The sequence below is a fragment of the Perissodus microlepis genome, chromosome 1, assembly GCF_051167445.1.
Source record: "Perissodus microlepis isolate ML-2025 ecotype Zambia chromosome 1, ASM5116744v1, whole genome shotgun sequence".
NCBI lineage: Eukaryota > Metazoa > Chordata > Actinopteri > Cichliformes > Cichlidae > Perissodus > Perissodus microlepis.
Window position 1 is genome coordinate 1,321,495 of NC_140461.1, and position 20,798 is coordinate 1,342,292.

The 20,798-nt window shown below is 41.2% G+C and overlaps 2 protein-coding genes across 4 annotated transcripts in view; both read right to left on the bottom strand.

Annotated features, from left to right (window-relative positions):
* Nucleotides 1-3,399: 3,399 nt before the first annotated feature.
* dok4 (docking protein 4) overlaps nt 3,400-20,798 on the bottom strand; it is a 68,004-nt gene continuing 50,605 nt past the window's right edge. Inside the window, exons 7-9 of the mRNA XM_084925831.1 lie at nt 7,048-7,186; nt 6,324-6,441; nt 3,400-3,658 (exon numbers count right to left, since the gene is read on the bottom strand). Of these exons, the coding sequence (XP_084781957.1) occupies nt 3,513-3,658; nt 6,324-6,441; nt 7,048-7,186 (403 nt within the window). The 3' untranslated portion in view covers nt 3,400-3,512. The remainder of the gene's footprint in view (nt 3,659-6,323; nt 6,442-7,047; nt 7,187-20,798) is intronic.
* On the bottom strand, nt 7,193-13,405 carry LOC146393070 (uncharacterized). 3 transcript variants are annotated; one of them, XR_014800048.1, is made up of 5 exons: nt 12,682-13,405; nt 11,004-11,887; nt 10,259-10,303; nt 9,206-9,335; nt 7,193-8,709 (listed from the first exon to the last, which is right to left on the bottom strand). XR_014800048.1 is itself a non-coding variant. In XM_084925854.1 (4 exons), exons 1-4 carry the CDS (start codon nt 11,082-11,084, stop codon nt 8,618-8,620), a joined length of 378 nt encoding a protein of 125 aa, XP_084781980.1. In that variant the 5' UTR covers nt 11,085-13,392; the 3' UTR covers nt 7,193-8,617. The 3 variants fall into 3 exon arrangements, 2 of the variants coding, with proteins under 2 accessions (XP_084781980.1, XP_084781987.1); XM_084925854.1 differs by having other exon boundaries at nt 9,176-9,335; nt 11,004-13,392; XM_084925861.1 differs by having other exon boundaries at nt 11,004-13,333.

The window sequence follows — 20,798 nt, forward strand, 5'->3', positions numbered from 1 at the left end:
GAATCAGCCCAATACACCGGATTTAGCACGATAATGTGACACGACATTCCTGTGCTACCATGAGACGCGGCCCTCAAAGCAGAAATCTCTTCAGGGTCAAAGTTTTCTTTTATTCTTCGACAAACATGAAGCTTTAAGTCTGGCCTGTCCTGCTCCTTCTTTATGAAACACCCCTCTGCACGATTCCTCCTGCTACAAAGATGAACTGCAGCGCGGCACAGGCGTGAACATGTATGAGCGAACGGATGGATGGACGCGGCGTGAGGGGGCGGTGCAGGATGGGATCAAAAACGCTTTCTTCTGGTTCATGAAGATCCACGCTGACAAGGTGGAGCAGCTTCTTCTACATCACAAGGTCCAACAGAGGGTATGTGTGTATTTTATATGAACACATGTTCCAGTAATCACACACACACACACACACACACACACACACACACACACACACACACACACACACACACACACTCTCTCAAATGCACATGAAATAAATAGCAGATATGTACACAGCTTCCATCATGTGGAGCACAGATGAAATTTGTAGCCCTGTCATGTTTCAGTGATGGAAAAACAACTAATGATGGTGACAGAGGAGGAATCCAGCTTCGTCACAGTCCGGGTACGACACGGAAAAAAAGTGTGAAAAAAGACGAGGGCGGAGTCAAAAGGCAGCGGCTGACAGCTGATCGGAGCCCACGGTGGAAAAACCACGACGTGCATCTGCTGTCCTGGAATTTCCCCACCTCCACCTCACCTGTACAGCTCAGTGTGAGAGAAGGCAAAGGCAGCACCTGCCATTCTCCTCTGACGCCATCGATAACGATCAATAACCAATCCAGAACCAGCCTCGACCCGTTCAGGCATCGTCGCTCTGAACTCCTCCATATAAGCTTGAAGAACTTTAGTTTCCAAATGGAGCGCCCTGTGTCGTCTGAGCCGTGCTCCCGGAGCCACGGCTGGTCGTTCCTCATATTACTGATGACAGAAACGATGGCTGTGCTATCCAACATAACGTCCTGACCACCTGGACTATTCGGACTCAATGGAAGCAGAAAAATGGGCCGTGTGTGATTAACTGTGCTGCTATCTGTCTGCTGATGCCAGCACTGCTGCAGCTTCAGGGTTTCTCTATTGTCATATCGCAGACTACCTCAGGGACCCAGTGAAGCCTCTGGTGTGACCTCAGGGCAGAAGTGAAACCTAACCTGTGTTATTTCCACTTCTACTCGTGTCAGTGTTTGAACACATTTTCCTATTTTACACCCACAAATCCATTTTCTACAGCTTATCTGGAGGCAGCAGTCCATCAGGCTTAAACTGGTGCAGCTCTTCTGGGGAAGCACCGAGGCCAGCTCAGAGACACAAACTGTGTCCTGAGTCTGGCCTGGGGTCTCCTCCCAAACACCTCACACTGCCTCCTTCCAGTGTGAAGGACTCTACACTCTGACCTCCTCCTGAAAGACTGAGCTCCTCCTTCAGAGGAGCCTCACAGTATCTACAACACAGCTCAGGGTCAAAGGTGAGGGTGAGACCGACGGCATCCACATCACTTCAGATCCGTATTGTGATCTGTTGTGAACAACATCCCAAGAGCTCTTAAAGAACTGGGTGGAGCTACACCTCCCTGACCCGGACGGAGGGACTCCACCTGTTTCCTGCTCAGAACCGTGGCCTCAGATTTGAAGGTACCAGTTCTTCACACATGGCTACGGACCAGAAGAAACACAAACGTGAGGCTCAAACTGACGAACTCTACCTGTGCAGAGAGGCTGAGAGTTTTCCATCTGTCAGAGGGAAAAGTGAGAAGTGAACAATGAAATGTAAGGACAGTGAACATCAGTTACTGACAGGCAAATGTCCCTAAAACCCGTGGATGATGAGAACAGGGGTGTGTAAAAAGACGAAGGTGCAATAAGACACATCCCGGAGAGCTCAGGAATCACTCGATAAGAAACACCGCAGCCAGGGCTCGGTGAGCAGATCCTGGAGCTGCGGAGTCACGTCTACCAGTGAAATCAAAGGCATTCATCCACATGTGATAAACGTGTTCTTCACACGCGTCTTCACAGTCCTCGTGGTGCTGTTAAGGCACCGTGCAGCAGGATCATACATCGCTTCAATCCTCCTACATCCATAAAAACAGTGGAAATTTGACCAAATGTTGGCGTTTCATAGTTTTGTCACTATAAAAAAACAACCTAAGCTGTGCAGGGAGCCACAGTAATGCAACCACGTGGGCCTGAATATGCTTTAAAGCAGCCTAAGGTTTCTATATGATGACATTCGTGGCGTTGACTTCTTTTACTTTAAGCCTACAGATGATCTGCTTGTTAAGAGATGACCTCAGAGAACTTCTTCCAGGTCCTGTGCAGCTTTTTATCAGCTCTATTTACGCACAGCACGCGTTTAAAAACTCTCAGCGTCTGACTTCAGAGTGAGCTCGGGATCATCGAGAGATCCAAACCAGCCCGAGACATCTGAGTGACCGAGCTCGGTCGGCGCTGCCGAGAGCCCGACGCGTAAACTCGGTGTGCAGACTGTAAAGAAAGATGGACAGAGCTAAAAAGTGGCATCAGTGCTGACGTTTAGCTCTCAGCTGCTGGTCCACGTTTCACTGCAGTGACATCATATCCCATCAGGGTCACATCTGGGCAGCTACATCCATCCTTTATATACAGTCTATGACATGAACTGTACTTTTGTAGTCTTTTTTAAATCCTTCAGCCAGAGAGCGAGCTTTCTGCCTGCTCACCTCATAAATCCTCCTTTTGATTAAACTTTATTGTCACAGCTGAGCGAACAGCTGCACAGATGTTTTATTGGAATATCTGGACTGTTTTCCACCCTCAGCTGTTCCTCAGTTTCCCTGATTTTAGGACTGAAGGAGGATTCGGACCTGGAAACGGTGAAAGACGTCAGACCTAACAAGCAAATCGAACAATTACAAATTAATTTTCTGAGGTGTAAATAAATTCTGTCATTTAATAACTGAATTCTTGCTTATTCTAGTAGCCACGCTGGCATGTGACTGTGGGCGGGTCAAACAAAGATCAAAACGCATCTTCACACACGTGACGGCAGACTGATGTTTGGTGTGAGGAGGAGGAAGCAGCTGAGCGAGCAGCAGGGCGCTAACAGGCCTGCGTCGGTCCACGTGTGTGTGTGACGTGTTTGTGGCGTGTGCGTGTCAGGCTGCCGCTCATTTCCTCTTTATTGTTGTGATTTCAAAAGGAAGCTGCGGTAGAAATTCAGTATAAAAACGTCCGTACAATCTTCACTCTGTCTCTGGTTTGAAGCTGAGAGCTTTCAGTCCTCACGTCACACAGCAGGATGCAGCCGCAGGAAGCGCGCTCTCAGGACGGCGTGCCGGCCGCTGCTAGCGTCCCTCCATCCTGTGAGGTGTGATGTTGGGCTGTCAGATATAAGGAGGGAGTGTCCAGTGTGTGTGTCTGCATGCATGTGGGTCCTGTGTGTGTCTTCAAAGTCCACACGCACCTGTGTGAGTGTGTGTGTCACTGTCCGGGGAAGGTGGGGTAGTGTGTCGGGGAGTGTGTGTGTATGTGTGGCTGAGACTGCGTGTGTGTGTTTGCCAGGGGCAGCGTCGCGTGGCGGTCGGGAGGCAGGCGGGTGGACAGCAGCTCGTCTTCCGCGGCATCACCTACAGACGGAGCAGAAACACACCTGTTACCTGAGGTAGGCGGAGCCTTGATGCTACTTGACTCCGATATCGATTGATGGGTTTAGATTTTATTATTGTCATTTGTATCAGGAAATATTTAACCATATATGCTCAGAGGTGTATAATCGATTGTGTAGTGATAGGATGTGTGATGTTTAGCAGCAGAGATGGGTAACGCGTTACTGTAATCTGATTACTTTTTTCAGGTAACGAGTAAAGTAAGGGATTACTATTGCAAAAACGGTAATTAGATTACCGTTACTTTCCCGTAGGAACGCTGCGTTACTGCGTTACTAAAACCGTGATTTTTTTGCGAGAATGTCTCATGACAGTGACGTAAGCGAGTGCGACGTTCGTGACAACAGCTGTGTGCAGATCAACAGTGGATCATATATCGAGTGCGGTGAGAGTATGAGCCTGCAGCGTTTAAAGCGTGGAAGTACTGACCTTACTTTGAGTTTGATTCCATAAAAAGTGACAAAAACATTAGCGTCCGTTGTGCGTGGGAAGAAAACTTCTTTTTACAGTGAAAAAAACCTTAAACAAGCTCCGAGTGCGCAACGACGTAATGGGAAACTCACAGAGAAACTCGCGGATTCTTCCACTGACCGCCGCGGCTCACCTGCACCAGGGTAAACCTCCGCCTACCCCACTCCTGCTTTACAGGTGAAAATAGAGCCAAAGGACCGCTAGTCTGTGACTTTATTTATTTTCTGCTGTGTTTTACTTGCATCTATTTGAAAGACTGAGTGTAAACACAAAAATTATTTTATTTTATGTGCAGAAAATAGGTTTAAATGTTAAACTAATTTCTTCCAGTCAGAGAATGTTGCATATAATTACATTTTTGCTTGATGCATAAAGTTAAAAGATTAAAACTAATAAAACAAGTTTTAAAAAGAGACTTTTCCATTTGATTACATTTTGTATGATGGATTATGCAGAAAAAGTAGAATTGGGCTGAAAGATCTGTCGCTTTATCACCTATTCAGGTTGTAAATTGTGTTTTTAAAAAGTAACTAAGTAACTAAGTAATTAATTACTTTTGAAAATAAGTAATCAGTAAAGTAACGGGATTACTTTTTTGGGGAAGTAATCAGTAATTAGTTACTGATTACTTTTTTCAAGTAACTTGACCAACACTGTTTAGCAGTCTGCAAAGACTTCGTGTGCAGAGTGTTCTGGCATCCACACCCACATCCTGGGAGCGCGGGAGAGGTCGTAGCTTCTCTTATTGTTCTATGGTAGGATGAACGTATCTATGTCAGTTTTAGTCTAAGTGCCTTTTGTTTAGATGAACTGTTGGACTTCCAGACCAGCAGGTTTAGGGAAGTCTTTATGGGGTCACGCTCTAACCCCCCCCCATACACACACACAGACAAGGTATTCTTTGTTCACATGTATACCTATGTAAGATGTTATATGTTAATGACCCTATGCATATTCAATAAAAGGAGTGCTATGGGGAACCTGGCTGAGAGTCTGACGGAGGTCAAGTGGGTGGAACGACACCAGGCATGCCTCCCTCATGCATGAGTAACACAAAGAACTTTGGTGACTTGTGTCTTGCGTTTTGCTGTGTGGCAAATTGTCCTTAACGTTCCAGCGAATAAGTTTATGCTATAAACCTATCATCGATCTCCTCAACACGTCTGTGTAAAGCGTCGGCGTCACGACACGATCAAAAACACAATCCACCAAAAACTCTGAAACCAAAGCTGAATTTGTCTGTCGGGTCTCTGTGCAGCTCCTCTAACATCTGACTCTTTAAATCTGCACGTTTCTGATGTTTACTCTCCAAACAATGTTTTCAGGTCACAGTGCACCGAGAAGCAAATACTCGATTACTCAGGAGGTTCTCTTTTTTTGGGACATTGTGGCGTGACGAATGAAACGTAGAGAAAAGCAGCAGGTGAGGAACAGCTTCACCAAAACATGATGTTTGAATATATTAAGAGTTCATGAATAATGTTTATTTGAAGTTGCAAAGACAGAAATATCTGCCTGGATACTTTATGTTGAGACCAAATGCATGTGTGACTCTAAAGATGTTCTTATGAAGCATAAACTGGTAACGTCTCTGTATTTGGACACGACTCGTCACTGATGTGTTTCTGTCTTTGTCTTTTTTGACAATCTGTCAATAAAATAAATAAATACAATTTTATTTATATAGCACCTTCCTAGACAGAGTCACAAAGTGCTGCACATAAGATAAAAAGTCATAAAAAGGTCAAACAGACAATATAAAAAAAGCAAAAATTAACCAAAAGCAGTTTTAAAAAGGTGAGTTTTGAGTTGTTTTATAAAAACAACACTGAGTCCATCTGTACTGAACGACCCTCTGCCTCCTTTGTCCTTCACTCCAGCAGGGGTGAAGGACAAAGGAGGTGAGAAAGGAGGTGAGAAAGGAGGTGAAGAGAATGAAAAAAGTAAAGTATGTCCGTAACACGGAGATGGAGCATGGAGGTCATCAGAGCGGGACTTCCTACGATGCAGAGCTTTAAGGAGACGACCGTGAAGACAAAAATCAGGTTTGGTTCTTGAGTTTATGGGAGGAGCTTTTGAACTTCTGACATCATCGAGAGTTCAATCCTGTATAAATCTCGTGTAAATGTTATGTAAGGGTTGGCGTGCGGCGTACCGCTGCCGGGATCCATGCCGGTCTGGTTTCCAGTGATGTGGTGCCAGTAGGCGGATCGCGGCAGGATGGCGGTGGGGGTGCAGGGGTACGAGCCAGACTCTGAGCCCTTCGACAGCAGCTGGGATAAAAAACACAACATCAGGAATTGAGACAATAAGCACAGGAAGTAGCATGGCTCACACGCAATCAAAGAATCAAGTTCATTTTATTGTGAAAGCGTCCCAGCAGGAAGACGCCACAGGTACGACCAGCCCGTTTTTAACCACATGATGTTCTCTTCTGCTGCCGAGGAGCCTCTGAGCAAGGCAGGTCTGTATTTATCTCTGTCAGATTTTTATTTACTGCTTTTCTGTTTATTTACAAAATAAACTGAATAAAATGTGAATATGAAGCACAAATGTGAAATTTCATAGGACTTTATAGCCTTGATTTATTATAATTGTTTATTACAGCGTTACAGGAAGTTTATTTTGACCTTTTCAAAACTTTGTTGAGACGAGCACATTTTTTATGCATTTATTAACACTTAATGGTGATATTTTTAAATTAAGATGCTCTTTGAAACGGGGAAGTCGCCCCCTTCTGGATGTTTTCTGACCTGCTACTTCCATCATTTATATACAGTCTGTGGCTGTGTGCTGCTGTAATCGCACAGGGTTTGAATAAAGGTTGAATTTGAACCCGAGTCTGCTGAAATCATCAGAAAGGAAAGGTCACGCCTCACCCTGCTGTTCTTCTCCATCTCCAGCAGGACCTTCTTGTGCTGCTCAGCGATGGCTAGCGTGGACGAGTGGACCCTCTGGTAGATCTGCTCCCCCTCTCTGGTCTGGAAGGTGTAGAGTCCCTCGCCGCTGTCACACATCCTGCACATGACAGCAGCTCAGCGTGAAAACGGCGGTGTTATCTCGCGGTCGTCTGAATCCTACCTACTGCTCAGTTTTCTCTCTGAGTCACTCCAGAGAAGATAAAGGTTGAGATGAGGGAAGTAAAGCACTGCTCATCCTCCAGAACTACGTCACCAAATTAGGGATTTACCCATTTTGTGGTTAACAAGACGACAAATGTGAAAGTGATCTGCAGTTTCATCTCTGGCCTGGTTCTTCCTGCCGTCTTTGTGTAGTTAAAGTTATTTTTTGCTGCTGGAGGAGCAGTGTGCCGGACGCACTTGTTGTTCAGCCTGTAATCACATTTGGTCAAATTAGAAAAGTAAAGTGTGTGAGGCAAAGCAGCATCCTGAGCAGCTCCTCCAACGGCCACTCCAGGCTCAGTCAGCCCCTTTATACTCCACCACTCACTGACTGATGGTGTGCGTCTTAGATGGTGCTTTTCTGATAATCGATCGATGTGCATCTTCTCCAATCAGATTTGAGTTTAAGCGCTTTGCTGCGTCCGCAGCAGAGCCCTCTGCATCCACCAGAGGGCTCACACACACACACACACACACACGCACATACGTGTTTTTGTGATATATCAGTGCGTATGACAAAAATGTGACAAATGGGAACGTGCCTTTCCGAAGGTCCTAGAGGCATGGGAATCACAAAAAGTTTGACCCATGCTTCCAGGAACACGCCCATCTGTTGAGATTTTGGCTAGGGCTAAATTTTGGTCAAACCTGAATTTAATGCTACTTGTGAGGACACTGTCAGGTTTATGTGACTTATGAGTACCATAAGGTCACACACAGATATTTCACGTTTAGGTGAATTGTGAAGCCCATGGAAACATATAATTTTCAAGTATACATGACTTATAAGGACCAGGTAAGGGTAGGTTCTGTATTTTTAGCTTAGCTCCTTTTGAGATTACAATATAATAGACATGGATGCACAATAGTAATGCTCACCAGTCGGGTAACTTCTGACAGAAATATCAGACATTTATGTGTTAATAAAACAGTAAATCTGAGCTGTGTAAAGACTTTAAAAAAAAAAGACATGGGTCAAATGTGGTCAGTCTACTTTTTAAGTCTTGATATTGTAATGCATTAATTCATTTTGCAGTGAATGTTCATGTGAATAAAAACGTGGAACATTATCTGCCTTTCTTATCATTTAATTGCAAAAAGCACCCAGCATAAACCACAGATTTATGAGTAAGAACAATGCAATACAGAAAACTGCAATACTGACATAACTGTGGAAGTAACAAAGTATCTCTCTTGCTTGTTTCTTTTTTTCTTGCATCTTTCTTTTAATGCTATGATCCTGTTGTGGATGTAGTACCTTATGACAACCCAGTCTCTGCCTTTCAGAGCTGCCGGCTCTGCTTGGAGGCAGCAGTCACATTCCTTTTTACCTGGTACTTTGCAGCTTTTTATGAAGTGAAACGTGCCGCTCAGCAACCTTCACTTCATCATTTGTCCACTTGCTTCTCACCGTCCCAGCTGTCATAAATGGAAAGAAAAGAAAATATCTTAATGCAAATGCAAGAAAAGATAGAAAATATTCTAGTTTATAATGTGAATACAAAATGTTCTTAAACCTTGCTTTCTACTGGAGCACTTTAAAGGAGCAATAAGCACAATTCATCATACTTAGGTTGAAGGAATTAAAAATGACTATGTGAAGAACTAGAGGTGTAATTACATCTGGAGTACAGCATGAAGTCACAATCCCTCTCTCTGTGTTGATCTCCAGCCATAGACTTTGGTTTGGTTTACAGGCAGTGCAAAACAGCACACCTAGCAGTGAAAAGATATTGCTTATTGCTCCTTTAAGGATGCTTGGAATGAACCATTTGAAGTGCTGTGTTCTGCTGGGAATCAAATAAGATGAAATGATTTATGATAAAAGCTCTCAATAGTGTCATGTCTGAAAACAAACTTGTCCTTTGATCACAAGTATATTCACCTAAAACATTTTGTATTTGGGTGCCTTTACCCCTTCTTGGTGAAGTGTTGCTAATGTTTTTGTTGTCCAGGGTGATTGAGGCAGAGGTGCCCTTCATCTTGTCCAGGGCAGCTGAGTAAAGCGTGTGGCTTGGAACCCCCGGAATACTTGGTCCTTGAGCCTTTGAAAAGTAACAGTGAAATATGAGAATCAATGCATGCAATAGGTATGTTTGCTTTTTTCTCTGCATTGTAGGCAAAGTCAGCATTGGGCAGTGTGTAATTCTACATTAAGGGGCGATCGTGGCTCAAGAGTTGTAATCGGAAGGTTGCCGGTTCGAGCCCCGGCTCCGACAGTCTCGGTCGTTGTGTCCTTGGGAAAGACACTTCACCTGTTGCCTACTGGTGGTGGTCAGAGGGCCCGGTGGCGCCAGTGTCCGGCAGTCTCGCCTCTGTCAGTGCGCCCCAAGGTGGCTGTGGCTACAATGTAGCTGCCATCACCAGTGTGTGAATGTCTGTGTGAATGGGTGGAATGACTGAATGTGTAAAGCGCTTTGGGGTCCTTAGGGACTAGTAAAGCGCTATACAAATACAGGCCATTTACCATTTGATATGAATATTTTACATGTGAACATAATCTACTAATAATACTCATCACAGTGTGATTGTTTGAAATCGGATAGAGTGTTATTATCATCATGACAAACATCCCTGCTGTTCAGTTTCAATGTAACACACACTAGAGTTGTTGGTTCTACCAATTGAGAAAGGCTAAAAAAAACAAATTCATGTCCTTCACAGCTTAAAACAATCTGAGGACAATGTAACACAAAAACATCAAATTTAGTAGGAATAAAGATCAAGCTGATGCTTTAAAGGGAAAGTTAGGACTAACAAATGATACGCCAATTTCTTTCTCCTAAGATGTTCACAAACAAGTAATGCTAATGTTGAATATGGGAAACTTTCAATCAAACTGATTATTTTAATACAATCAAAGGGCATTTCATTTATACACTAGGACCAACTGACACAAATACTAGATACCAAATACAAAAAAATAATGTGTAACCTGTTGGAAGAATGAAGTGGGTATGTCACTCACCAATTGGTCTGAAGGAGGTTGAGACAGGATCTCAGCACTTGGTCTCTGCAACAAAAGACAACAATATAACGTCAGAAACATTCTCTAGTATAAATCCCGACTATTTAATTAACTACAGATCATATTTGTATCAGTGAACATTATTACAGAAGGATCTGACTTCCTTATACCAGATTCTATAGAAACTTAACACTGTACGGTTCTGCTACCCAACGATATGAGGACAGTGTAACACACACTAGAGTTGTTGGTCCTACCACATGAGGAAGGCAACTGAAACACACTCATGTCCTTCACAGCTTAAAACAATATGAGGACATGACGACTGAACACGTGTAGAGTTCACGTTCCTGACTTCTAACTTGTCCTGCTGTTGTCAATAAAAGCTCTAAACCCAACACTGATGTAAAGCCATCTATTTCCCCAGAAATTAAATCATGTAAACTGATCAGCGGGAGCTTATTTGGACAAAAACATGTGTAAAAGGACAAAAATATCAAATTTAGTCAGAATAAAGATCAAGCTGATGCTTTAAGGGAAAGTTTGGACTAATAAATGTTATAGACAATTACTTTATCCTAATGCTAATGTTGATTTTGGTTAACTTCGACTCAAACTGATTGTTTTAATACAATTAAAGTGCATTTCATTTATGCACTAGGCCCAACTGAAACATATACTTGATTCCAAATACAAAAAAATAATGTGTAACCTGTTGGAAGAATGAAGTGGGTATGTTACTCACCAATTGGTCTGAAGGAGGTTGAGACAGGATCTCAGCACTTGGTCTCTGCAACAAAAGACAACAATATAACGTCAGAAACATTCTCTAGTATAAATCCCGACTATTTAATTAACTACAGATCATATTTGTATCAGTGAACATTATTACAGAAGGATCTGACTTCCTTATACCAGATTCTATAGAAACTTAACACTGTACGGTTCTGCTACCCAACGATATGAGGACAGTGTAACACACACTAGAGTTGTTGGTCCTACCACATGAGGAAGGCAACTGAAACACACTCATGTCCTTCACAGCTTAAAACAATATGAGGACAATGTAACACACACTATAATCACTGGTCCTACCATATGAGGACTTCTACTTAAACACACTCATGTCCTTCACAGCTTAAAACAATATGAGGACATGACGACTGAACACATGTAGAGTTCACGTTCCTGACTTCTAACTTGTCCTGCTGTTGTCAATAAAAGCTCTAAACCCAACACTGATGTAAAGCCATCTATTTCCCCAGAAATTAAATCATGTAAACTGATCAGCGGGAGCTTATTTGGACAAAAACATGTGTAAAAGGACAAAAATATCAAATTTAGTCAGAATAAAGATCAAGCTGATGCTTTAAGGGAAAAGTTTGGACTAACAAATGGTATAGACAATTACTTTATCCTAATGCCAATGGTGATTTTGGTTAACTTCAACTCAAACTGATTGTTTTAGTACAATCAAAGTGCATTTCATTTATGCACTAGGCCCAACTGACACATATACTTGATACCAAATACAAAAAAATAATGTGTAACCTGTTGGAAGAATGAAGTGGGTATGTCACTCACCAATTGGTCTGAAGGAGGTTGAGACAGGATCTCAGCACTTGGTCTCTGCAACAAAAGACAACAATATAACGTCAGAAACATTCTCTAGTATAAATCCCGACTATTTAATTAACTACAGATCATATTTGTATCAGTGAACATTATTACAGAAGGATCTGACTTCCTTATACCAGATTCTATAGAAACTTAACACTGTACGGTTCTGCTACCCAACGATATGAGGACAGTGTAACACACACTAGAGTTGTTGGTCCTACCACATGAGGAAGGCAACTGAAACACACTCATGTCCTTCACAGCTTAAAACAATATGAGGACAATGTAACACACACTATAATCACTGGTCCTACCATATGAGGACTTCTACTTAAACACACTCATGTCCTTCACAGCTTAAAACAATATGAGGACATGACGACTGAACACATGTAGAGTTCACGTTCCTGACTTCTAACTTGTCCTGCTGTTGTCAATAAAAGCTCTAAACCCAACACTGATGTAAAGCCATCTATTTCCCCAGAAATTAAATCATGTAAACTGATCAGTGGGAGCTTATTTGGACAAAAACATGTGTAAAAGGACAAAAATATCAAATTTAGTCAGAATAAAGATCAAGCTGATGCTTTAAGGGAAAAGTTTGGACTAACAAATGGTATAGACAATTACTTTATCCTAATGCCAATGGTGATTTTGGTTAACTTCGACTCAAACTGATTGTTTTAGTACAATCAAAGTGCATTTCATTTATGCACTAGGCCCAACTGACACATATACTTGATACCAAATACAAAAAAATAATGTGTAACCTGTTGGAAGAATGAAGTGGGTATGTCACTCACCAATTGGTCTGAAGGAGGTTGAGACAGGATCTCAGCACTTGGTCTCTGCAACAAAAGACAACAATATAACATCAGAAACATTCTCTAGTATAAATCCCGACTATTTAATTAACTACAGATCATATTTGTATCAGTGAACATTATTACAGAAGGATCTGACTTCCTTATACCAGATTCTATAGAAACTTAACACTGTACGGTTCTGCTACCCAATGATATGAGGACAGTGTAACACACACTAGAGTTGTTGGTCCTACCACATGAGGAAGGCAACTGAAACACAGTCATGTCCTTCACAGCTTAAAACAATATGAGGACATGACGACTGAACACATGTAGAGTTCACGTTCCTGACTTCTAACTTGTCCTGCTGTTGTCAATAAAAGCTCTAAACCCAACACTGATGTAAAGCCATCTATTTCCCCAGAAATTAAATCATGTAAACTGATCAGCGGGAGCTTATTTGGACAAAAACATGTGTAAAAGGACAAAAATATCAAATTTAGTCAGAATAAAGATCAAGCTGATGCTTTAAGGGAAAAGTTTGGACTAACAAATGGTATAGACAATTACTTTATCCTAATGCCAATGGTGATTTTGGTTAACTTCAACTCAAACTGATTGTTTTAGTACAATCAAAGTGCATTTCATTTATGCACTAGGCCCAACTGACACATATACTTGATACCAAATACAAAAAAATAATGTGTAACCTGTTGGAAGAATGAAGTGGGTATGTCACTCACCAATTGGTCTGAATCACCAATTGACTTCTACTTTCCTGTTGGAGGTTGAGACAGGATAGAGGGACAGCAGGGTAGTAGCTCGCACAAATGATTCTATTGACACAACAGGGAAGTGAGATTAATGAACTGAACGCAACAGACTCTTTCAAAATAAAACAGGAAACATGGCATGAAAATACAAACGTGGTAATATACAGCCCTAACATAAACTCCTTAAAACGATATTAATAACGTTAAGCCAAACTCAACTAACCCGCCATTAAACATAAGATACTCAAAAACCTTAGAATAACATCAGAAACGCTGGGCCAGATACCCAGACCGTGAGCAAATAACTATAATATTATTGATTTGTGCTGAATACGACAACATTAATATTATCATTTTAATCCCCCCAAGCATATCTTGTGTTGAAAAAAAATGTGTGTTGCAGTTAGCTACACTGAGCTTAGACTGACTGTCTCTGCAGTTGAAGATGCAGAGCACATGCAAGGCCGCAGGTACCTTTAACTCCGGTGGGAATTTAAAAACAGTTAAATTTAACTTCTAATATCTATTGTTAAAGATAAATCTTAAGTAATTTTTTAACATTTATCATCATTCACCACTTTCAATTTGTTCAAATCGATTGTGTATTGTTTTAATTCCGTTTAACTAACCTTAATTAGCTTGTTAAACATACAACTTTACCTTGCAAGTGTGCGTCGAAGCATGGATATCAAAGGTAAATACATACGTCAAGATAAATCTCTCCTGAGTGCTGAAGGTCCCGGATGTGCCGTTCACGCAGAGCTCCGGCGAGTTTGTATCTTGCCGTGACGAGCAGCTCTTTGGTTGAGGCTTTCGAACAATCAGATGCATCTTTACTCACTTGTTGACCAATCAGAGACGTCGTTCTATGCTCCACTGACGAAATGCTGCATCCTCTCACCAGCCACGGTCTCTCCTCGTCCATTTAACAACAAAAACACAGCAACACGTGCTGTATTTGAGGTAGGAACACTTGAGAACTGTCACAATGTTTTGCAAACTGCTGTTACAGTTAATTTCGTTCCGTTAATTTCTTTGGTTCCTATTCTTAAGTAACACTTAATACACATGTGGTTAGCTTGCCTGTCTAGTTTAAGTTAGCATGGGCATGTTGTTCACTGATAGAGTAAGGCCAAAATTGTCCTGATATTGTCAGTGTGTTATCATAAACATGTCCTAATTTGTCATGAAAAGAAGAGCAGCACCCCTAGACCCCTAGGTGAAAATACAGATAATAGATAAGCAATTTAAGAAAATAAGTATAATGTGTATAATAAATGATTTTACTGTCACTTTCCTGGGTCTGTTGACCCAGCGTTTTAAGTTTTAGTTTGTTTGGATGTCGATGTTTATTTATAAGTTCTTTAGGTTTGCTAAGTTCATTTGTTTATTAGATTACCCTTGTGATGTCTGTTTTATTGGGAAAGTCCTTATCCTATATGCAGTGAGTCTAGTTTTGTTTCCCCTTGTCCCAGCTGTTCCTCATCCCCTCATTATCTCTCTGTGTACTTACAGTGGCTTGCAAAAGTATTCGTCTCTCTTTTCCACATTTTGTCACATTACTGCCACAAACACGAATCAATTTTAATGGAATCCAATTGCAGCAAAAGGTGGTCCTACAAAGTATTGACTCAGGGGGCTGAATAATTACGCACACCCCACTTTTCAGTTATTTATTTGTAAAAAATGTTTGGAATCATGTATGATTTTCGTTCCACTTCTCACGTGTACACCACTTTGTATTGGTCTTTCACGTGGAATTCCAATAAAATTGATTCATGTTTGTGGCTGTAATGTGACAAAATGTGGGAAAGTTAAAGGGGGCCGAATACTTTTGCAAGCCACTGTAAGTCCTGTCCTCATTTGTTCAGTGTCAGGTCATCGGTTGTCTTTGGTGCCACGTTTCCATGTTCCAGGTATCTTTGTATCCATGTCAGGTTTCATGGTTTGTTTGTTTTTTAATAAAAAATATTTTCCCCAGGTTAGGTTATTGTTTAGCTTCACCTCTGCCTTTTGTTTTGTGATCTTTTAATTAAATTAAATTAAATTTTATTTATATAGCGCCAAATCACAACAACAATCGCCTGAAGGCGCTTTATATTGTACAGTAGATCGCACAATAATAGATACAGAGAAAAACCCAACAATCATAGGACCACCTATGAGCAAGCGCTTTGGCAACAGTGGGAAGGAAAAAGTCCCTTTTAACAGGAAGAAACCTCCAGCAGAACCAGGCTCAGGGAGGGGCGGGCATCTGCTGTGACCAGTTGGGGTGAGAAAAGGAAGACAGGACAAAGACATGCTGTGGATTAATAACAAGTATGATTCAGTGCAGAGAGGTCTATTAACACATAGTGAGTGAGAAAGGTGACTGGAAAGGAAAAAACTCAGTGCATCATGGGAATCCCCCGGCAGCCTACGTCTACTGCAGCACAACTAAGGGAGGATCCAGGGTCACCTAATCCAGCCCTAACTATATGCTTTAGCAAAAAGGAAAGTTTGAAGCCTAATCTTAAAAGTAGAGATTAATAAACAGCTTGCTTTCTGTTAATATTCAAATTTTCTTTCACGTTCCTTTGTGTCTGCATTTTGGGTCCACTCCTCAAATTCATACATATGCCTAACCGTTTTTCCCCACTCGGCGACACACCCGTCGGGGGTCAAACTCTGGTAATTGGTAATTCTGTTCTCAGACATGTGAAGCTAGAGACACCGGCAACCATAGTCAATTGTCTTCCAGGGGCCAGAGCAGGCGACATTGAAGGAAATTTAAAACTGCTGGCTAAGGGTAAACGTAAATTCAGTAAAATCATAATTCACGTCGGCAGTAATGACACCCGGTTACGCCAATTGGAGGTCACTAAAATCAATATCGAATCGGTGTGTAACTTTGCCAAAACAATGTCGGACTCTGTAGTTTTCTCTGGTCCCCTCCCCAATCAGACCAGGAGTGACATGTTTAGCTGCATGTTCTCCTTAAATTGCTGGCTGTCTGAGTGGTGTCCCAGAAATGATGTGGGCTTCATAGATAATTGGCAAACCTTCTGAAGGAAACCTGGTCTTGTTAGGAGAGACGGCATCCATCCCACTTTGGATGGAGCAGCTCTCATTTCTAGAAATATGGACAAATTAATTAAACCCCCCAAAATATGACTATCCAGAGTTGGGACCAGGAAGCAGAGTTGCAGTCTTACACACCTCTCTGCAGCTTCTCTCCTCCTGTTACACCCCCCCCCCCCCCCCCCCCCAAAAAAAAACCCCATCTCCTTTGAGACTGTGTCAGCTCCCAAACAGACAAAAAACAAAATAAAAACCAGCAATGAACAACTTAAACTTAAAAAAATCACAAAGAAAGAACAATACAGTATCCACATCTTAACCAAAGAGTAAAACAGTGAAATGTGGATTATTAAATATTAGGTCTCTCTCCTCCAAGTCTCTGTTAGTACATGACTTAATAATTGATCAACAAATCGATTTACTCTGCCTTACAGAAACCTGGTTGCAGCAGGATGATCATGTTAGTTTAAATGAATCAACACCCCCGAGTCATTCTAACTACCAGAAATCTCGAAGCACAGGCCGAGGGGGCGGTGTGGCAGCAATTTTTCACACCAGCCTATTAATTAATGAAAGACCAAGACAGACTTTTAATTCATTTGAAAGCCTGATGCTTAACATTGTCCACCCCAGCTGAAAAAATTTAGAAACCAGTCTTATTTGTTATCATCTATTGTCCACCTGGGCCTTACACAGAGTTTCTCTCTGATTTCTCAGACTTTTTATCTGATTTAGTTCTCAGCTCAGATAAAATAATTATTGTGGGTGATTTTAACATCCATGTAGATGCTAAGAATGACAGCCTCAACATGGCATTTAGTCTGTTATTAGACTCAATTGGCTTCTCTCAAAATGTAAAAGAACCCACCCACCACTTTAATCACACTCTAGATCTTGTTTTAACATATGGCATAGAAACTGAACATTTAACAGTGTTTCCTGAAAACCCTCTCCTGTCTGATCATTTCCTGATAACATTTACATTTACAATAATTGATTACACAGCAGTGGAGAGTAGACTTTATCACACTAGATGTCTTTCCGAAAGCGCTGTAACTATGTTTAAGAATGTAATCCACCCACTGTTATCATCTTCAATGCCCTGTACCAACACAGAGCAGAGCAGCTATCTGAACGCTACCCCAACAGAGGTCAATTATCTTGTTAATAATAATTTTACCTCCTCACTACGTACGACTCTGGATACTGTAGCTCCTGTGAAAACTAAGGTCTCAGATCAGAAGTACCTGACTCCGTGGTATAATTCTCAAACACGTAGCCTAAAGCAGATGACTCGTAAGCTGGAGAGGAAATGGCGTGTCACAAATTTAGAGGATCATCATAATTGGAGAAATATTTTGCTGATTTATAAGAAAGCCCCCCGCAAAGCCACAACATCTTACTATTTGTCACTGATTGAAGACAATAAGAACAACCCCAGGTTTCTCTTCAGCACTGTAGCCAGGCTGACAAAAAGTCAGAGCTCTTTTGAGCCAACCATCGTTAACTAGTAATGACTTCATGAACTTCTTCACAAATAAAATTCTTATCATTAGAGAAAAAATTACCAATAATCATCCCACAGATGTAATATTATCTACAGCTACTTTTAGTACCGTTGATGTTAAGTTAGACTCTTTTTCTCCAATTGATCTTTCTGAGTTAACTTCTATAATTACTTCCTCCAAACCTCCGTGTCTTTTAGACCCCATTCCTACAAAACTGCTCAAAGAAGTCCTGCCATTAATTAATGCTTCAATCTTAAATATGATCAACCTATCTCTAATAATCGGCTATGTACCACAGGCCTTCAAGCTGGCTGTAGTTAAACCTTTACTCAAAAAGCATCTCTAGACCCAGCAGTCTTAGTTAATTATAGGCCAATCTCCAACCTTCCTTTCATATCAAAAATCCTTGAAAGAGTAGTTGTCAAACAGCTAACAGATCATCTGCAGAGGAACGGCTTATTTGAAGAGTTTCAGTCAGGTTTCAGAGCTCATCACAGCACAGAAACAGCTTTAGTGAAGGTTACAAATGATCTTCTTATGGCCTCTGACAGTGGACTCATCTCTGTGCTTGTCCAGCTAGGCCTTAGTGCAGCGTTCGATACTGTTGACCATAATATCCTATTAGAGCGATTAGAGCATGCTGTAGGTATTACAGGTACTGTGCTGCAGTGGTTTGTATCATATCTATCTAATAGACTACAATTTGTTCATGTAAATGGAGAGTCCTCTTCACCCACTAAGGTCAATTATGGAGTTCCACAGGGTTCAGTGCTAGGACCAATTCTATTTACATTATACATGCTTCCCCTAGGCAGTATCATTAGAAGACATAGCATACATTTACACTGCTATGCAGATGACACGCAGCTCTATCTATCCATGAAGCCAGATAACACACACCAATTAGTTAAAGTGCAGGAATGTCTTAAAGACATAAAGACCTGGATGGCCGCTAACTTTCTGCTTCTTAATTCAGATCAAACTGAGGTTATTGTACTCGGCCCTGAAAATCTTAGAAATATGGTATCTAACCAGATTCTTAATCTGGATGGCATTACCTTGGCCTCCAGTAACGCTGTGAGGAACCCTGGAGTCATTTTTGACCAAGACATGTCCTTCAATGCACATATTAAACAAATATGTAAGACTGCTTTCTTTTGTGCAACATCTCTAAAGTTAGAAATATCCTGTCTCAGAGTGACGCTGAAAAACTAGTTCATGCATTTATTACTTCCAGGCTGGACTACTGTAATTCATTATTATCAGAATGTCCTAAAAACTCCCTGAAAAGCCTTCAGCTAATCCAAAATGCTGCAGCAAGAGTACTGACAGGGACTAGAAAGAGAGAGCAGATTTCTCCTGTTTTGGCTTCCCTTCATTGGCTTCCTGTTAAATCCAGAATTAAATTCAAAATTCTACTCCTCACATACAAGGTCTTAAATAATCAGGCCCCATCTTATCTTAATGACCTTGTAGTACCATATCACCCTATTAGAGCACTTCACTCTCGCACTGCAGGCTTACTTGTTGTTCCTAGAGTATTTAAAAGTAGAATGGGAGGGAGAGCCTTCAGTTTTCAGGCCCCTCTTCTGTGGAACCAGCTTCCAGTTTGGATTCAGGAGACAGACACTATCTCTACTTTCAAGATTAGGCTTAAAACGTTCCTTTTAGCTGAAGCATATAGTTAGGGCTGGACCAGGTGACCCTGAATCCTCCCTTAGTTATGCTGCAATAGACGTAGGCAGCCGGGGATTCCCATGATGCATTGAGTTTTTCCTTTCCAGTCACCTTTATAACTCAGTATGTGTTAATAGACCTCTCTGCATTGAATCATATCTGTTATTAACTTCTGTCTCTCTTCCACAGCATGTCTTTCATCCTATTTTCCTTCTCTCACCCCAACCGGTCGCAACAGATGGCCGCCCCTCCCTGAGCCTGGTTCTGCTAGAGGTTTCTTCCTGTTAAAAGGGAGTTTTTCCTTCCCACTGTTGCCAAAGCGCTTGCTCATAGGTGGTCATATGATTGTTGGGTTTTTCTCTGTACCTATGAAGCGCCTTGAGGCGACTTTTTTTGTGATTTGGCGCTATATAAATAAAATTGAATTGAAATTGAATTGTACTGCTGCATACTGTGACATTTACAGTTGCTTAGTTAATTAAGTGACTTAATTACTCACTTTTATTTACTAATTGAATTACTAAATGAAGCTGGAATTGTGCATTCTGCAGTTTTTAATAGTGTGTTATTAGTTTTTAAAGAAACAATATGCATTTTATACTATATTGTAAAAAGTATAAGGTAAGTTGAATTTAAAATATAATTAATGAAGTGTTGACTTTTTTCATCAATTCTTGTAGATACACAGAGTCGAGACTGAGCCTGATGATCATACTGAATCAGATGACAGCGGCAGGAATCTCCAAGTTCAACTGCAGATTGCAGATGCAATTATATTAATGCAGATTAATATAAACTCTTCAAGGGTCAAAATCTGCACACACATCATTCTGCATAGTGAAGGTCAGACAATTTGTGCATTGATCTTGAGAAGTAAGACTCATTAATTAATAGTAATATAATTAGACAAATGTTGAAACTTTATATTTCGATACATTTTGTCAACAACAAAAAAAAACCAAGCAGTGCAGGCACTGATAACTGAATCTAAAGACCTTCATTTTTGTCAAGATTTGCCTGATTTAACTGTTGTTACCCTTGCTTATAGCTCACCTTAATATGTATAAAAATGTGAAAAGTTTTTGATACGTGTTAG

Excerpts from the sequence above, each read along its gene's own strand:
- LOC146393070 (XM_084925854.1), bottom strand. The coding sequence starts at position 11,084 with ATGTTTCTGACGTTATATTGTTGTCTTTTGTTGCAGAGACCAAGTGCT. Across the intron at positions 9,336-10,258 it reads AACCTCCTTCAGACCAATTG|GCTCAAGGACCAAGTATTCC; the intron begins GTGAGTGACATA and ends TACTTTTCAAAG. Across the intron at positions 8,710-9,175 it reads CCAAATACAAAATGTTTTAG|CTGGGACGGTGAGAAGCAAG; the intron begins GTGAATATACTT and ends CATTTATGACAG.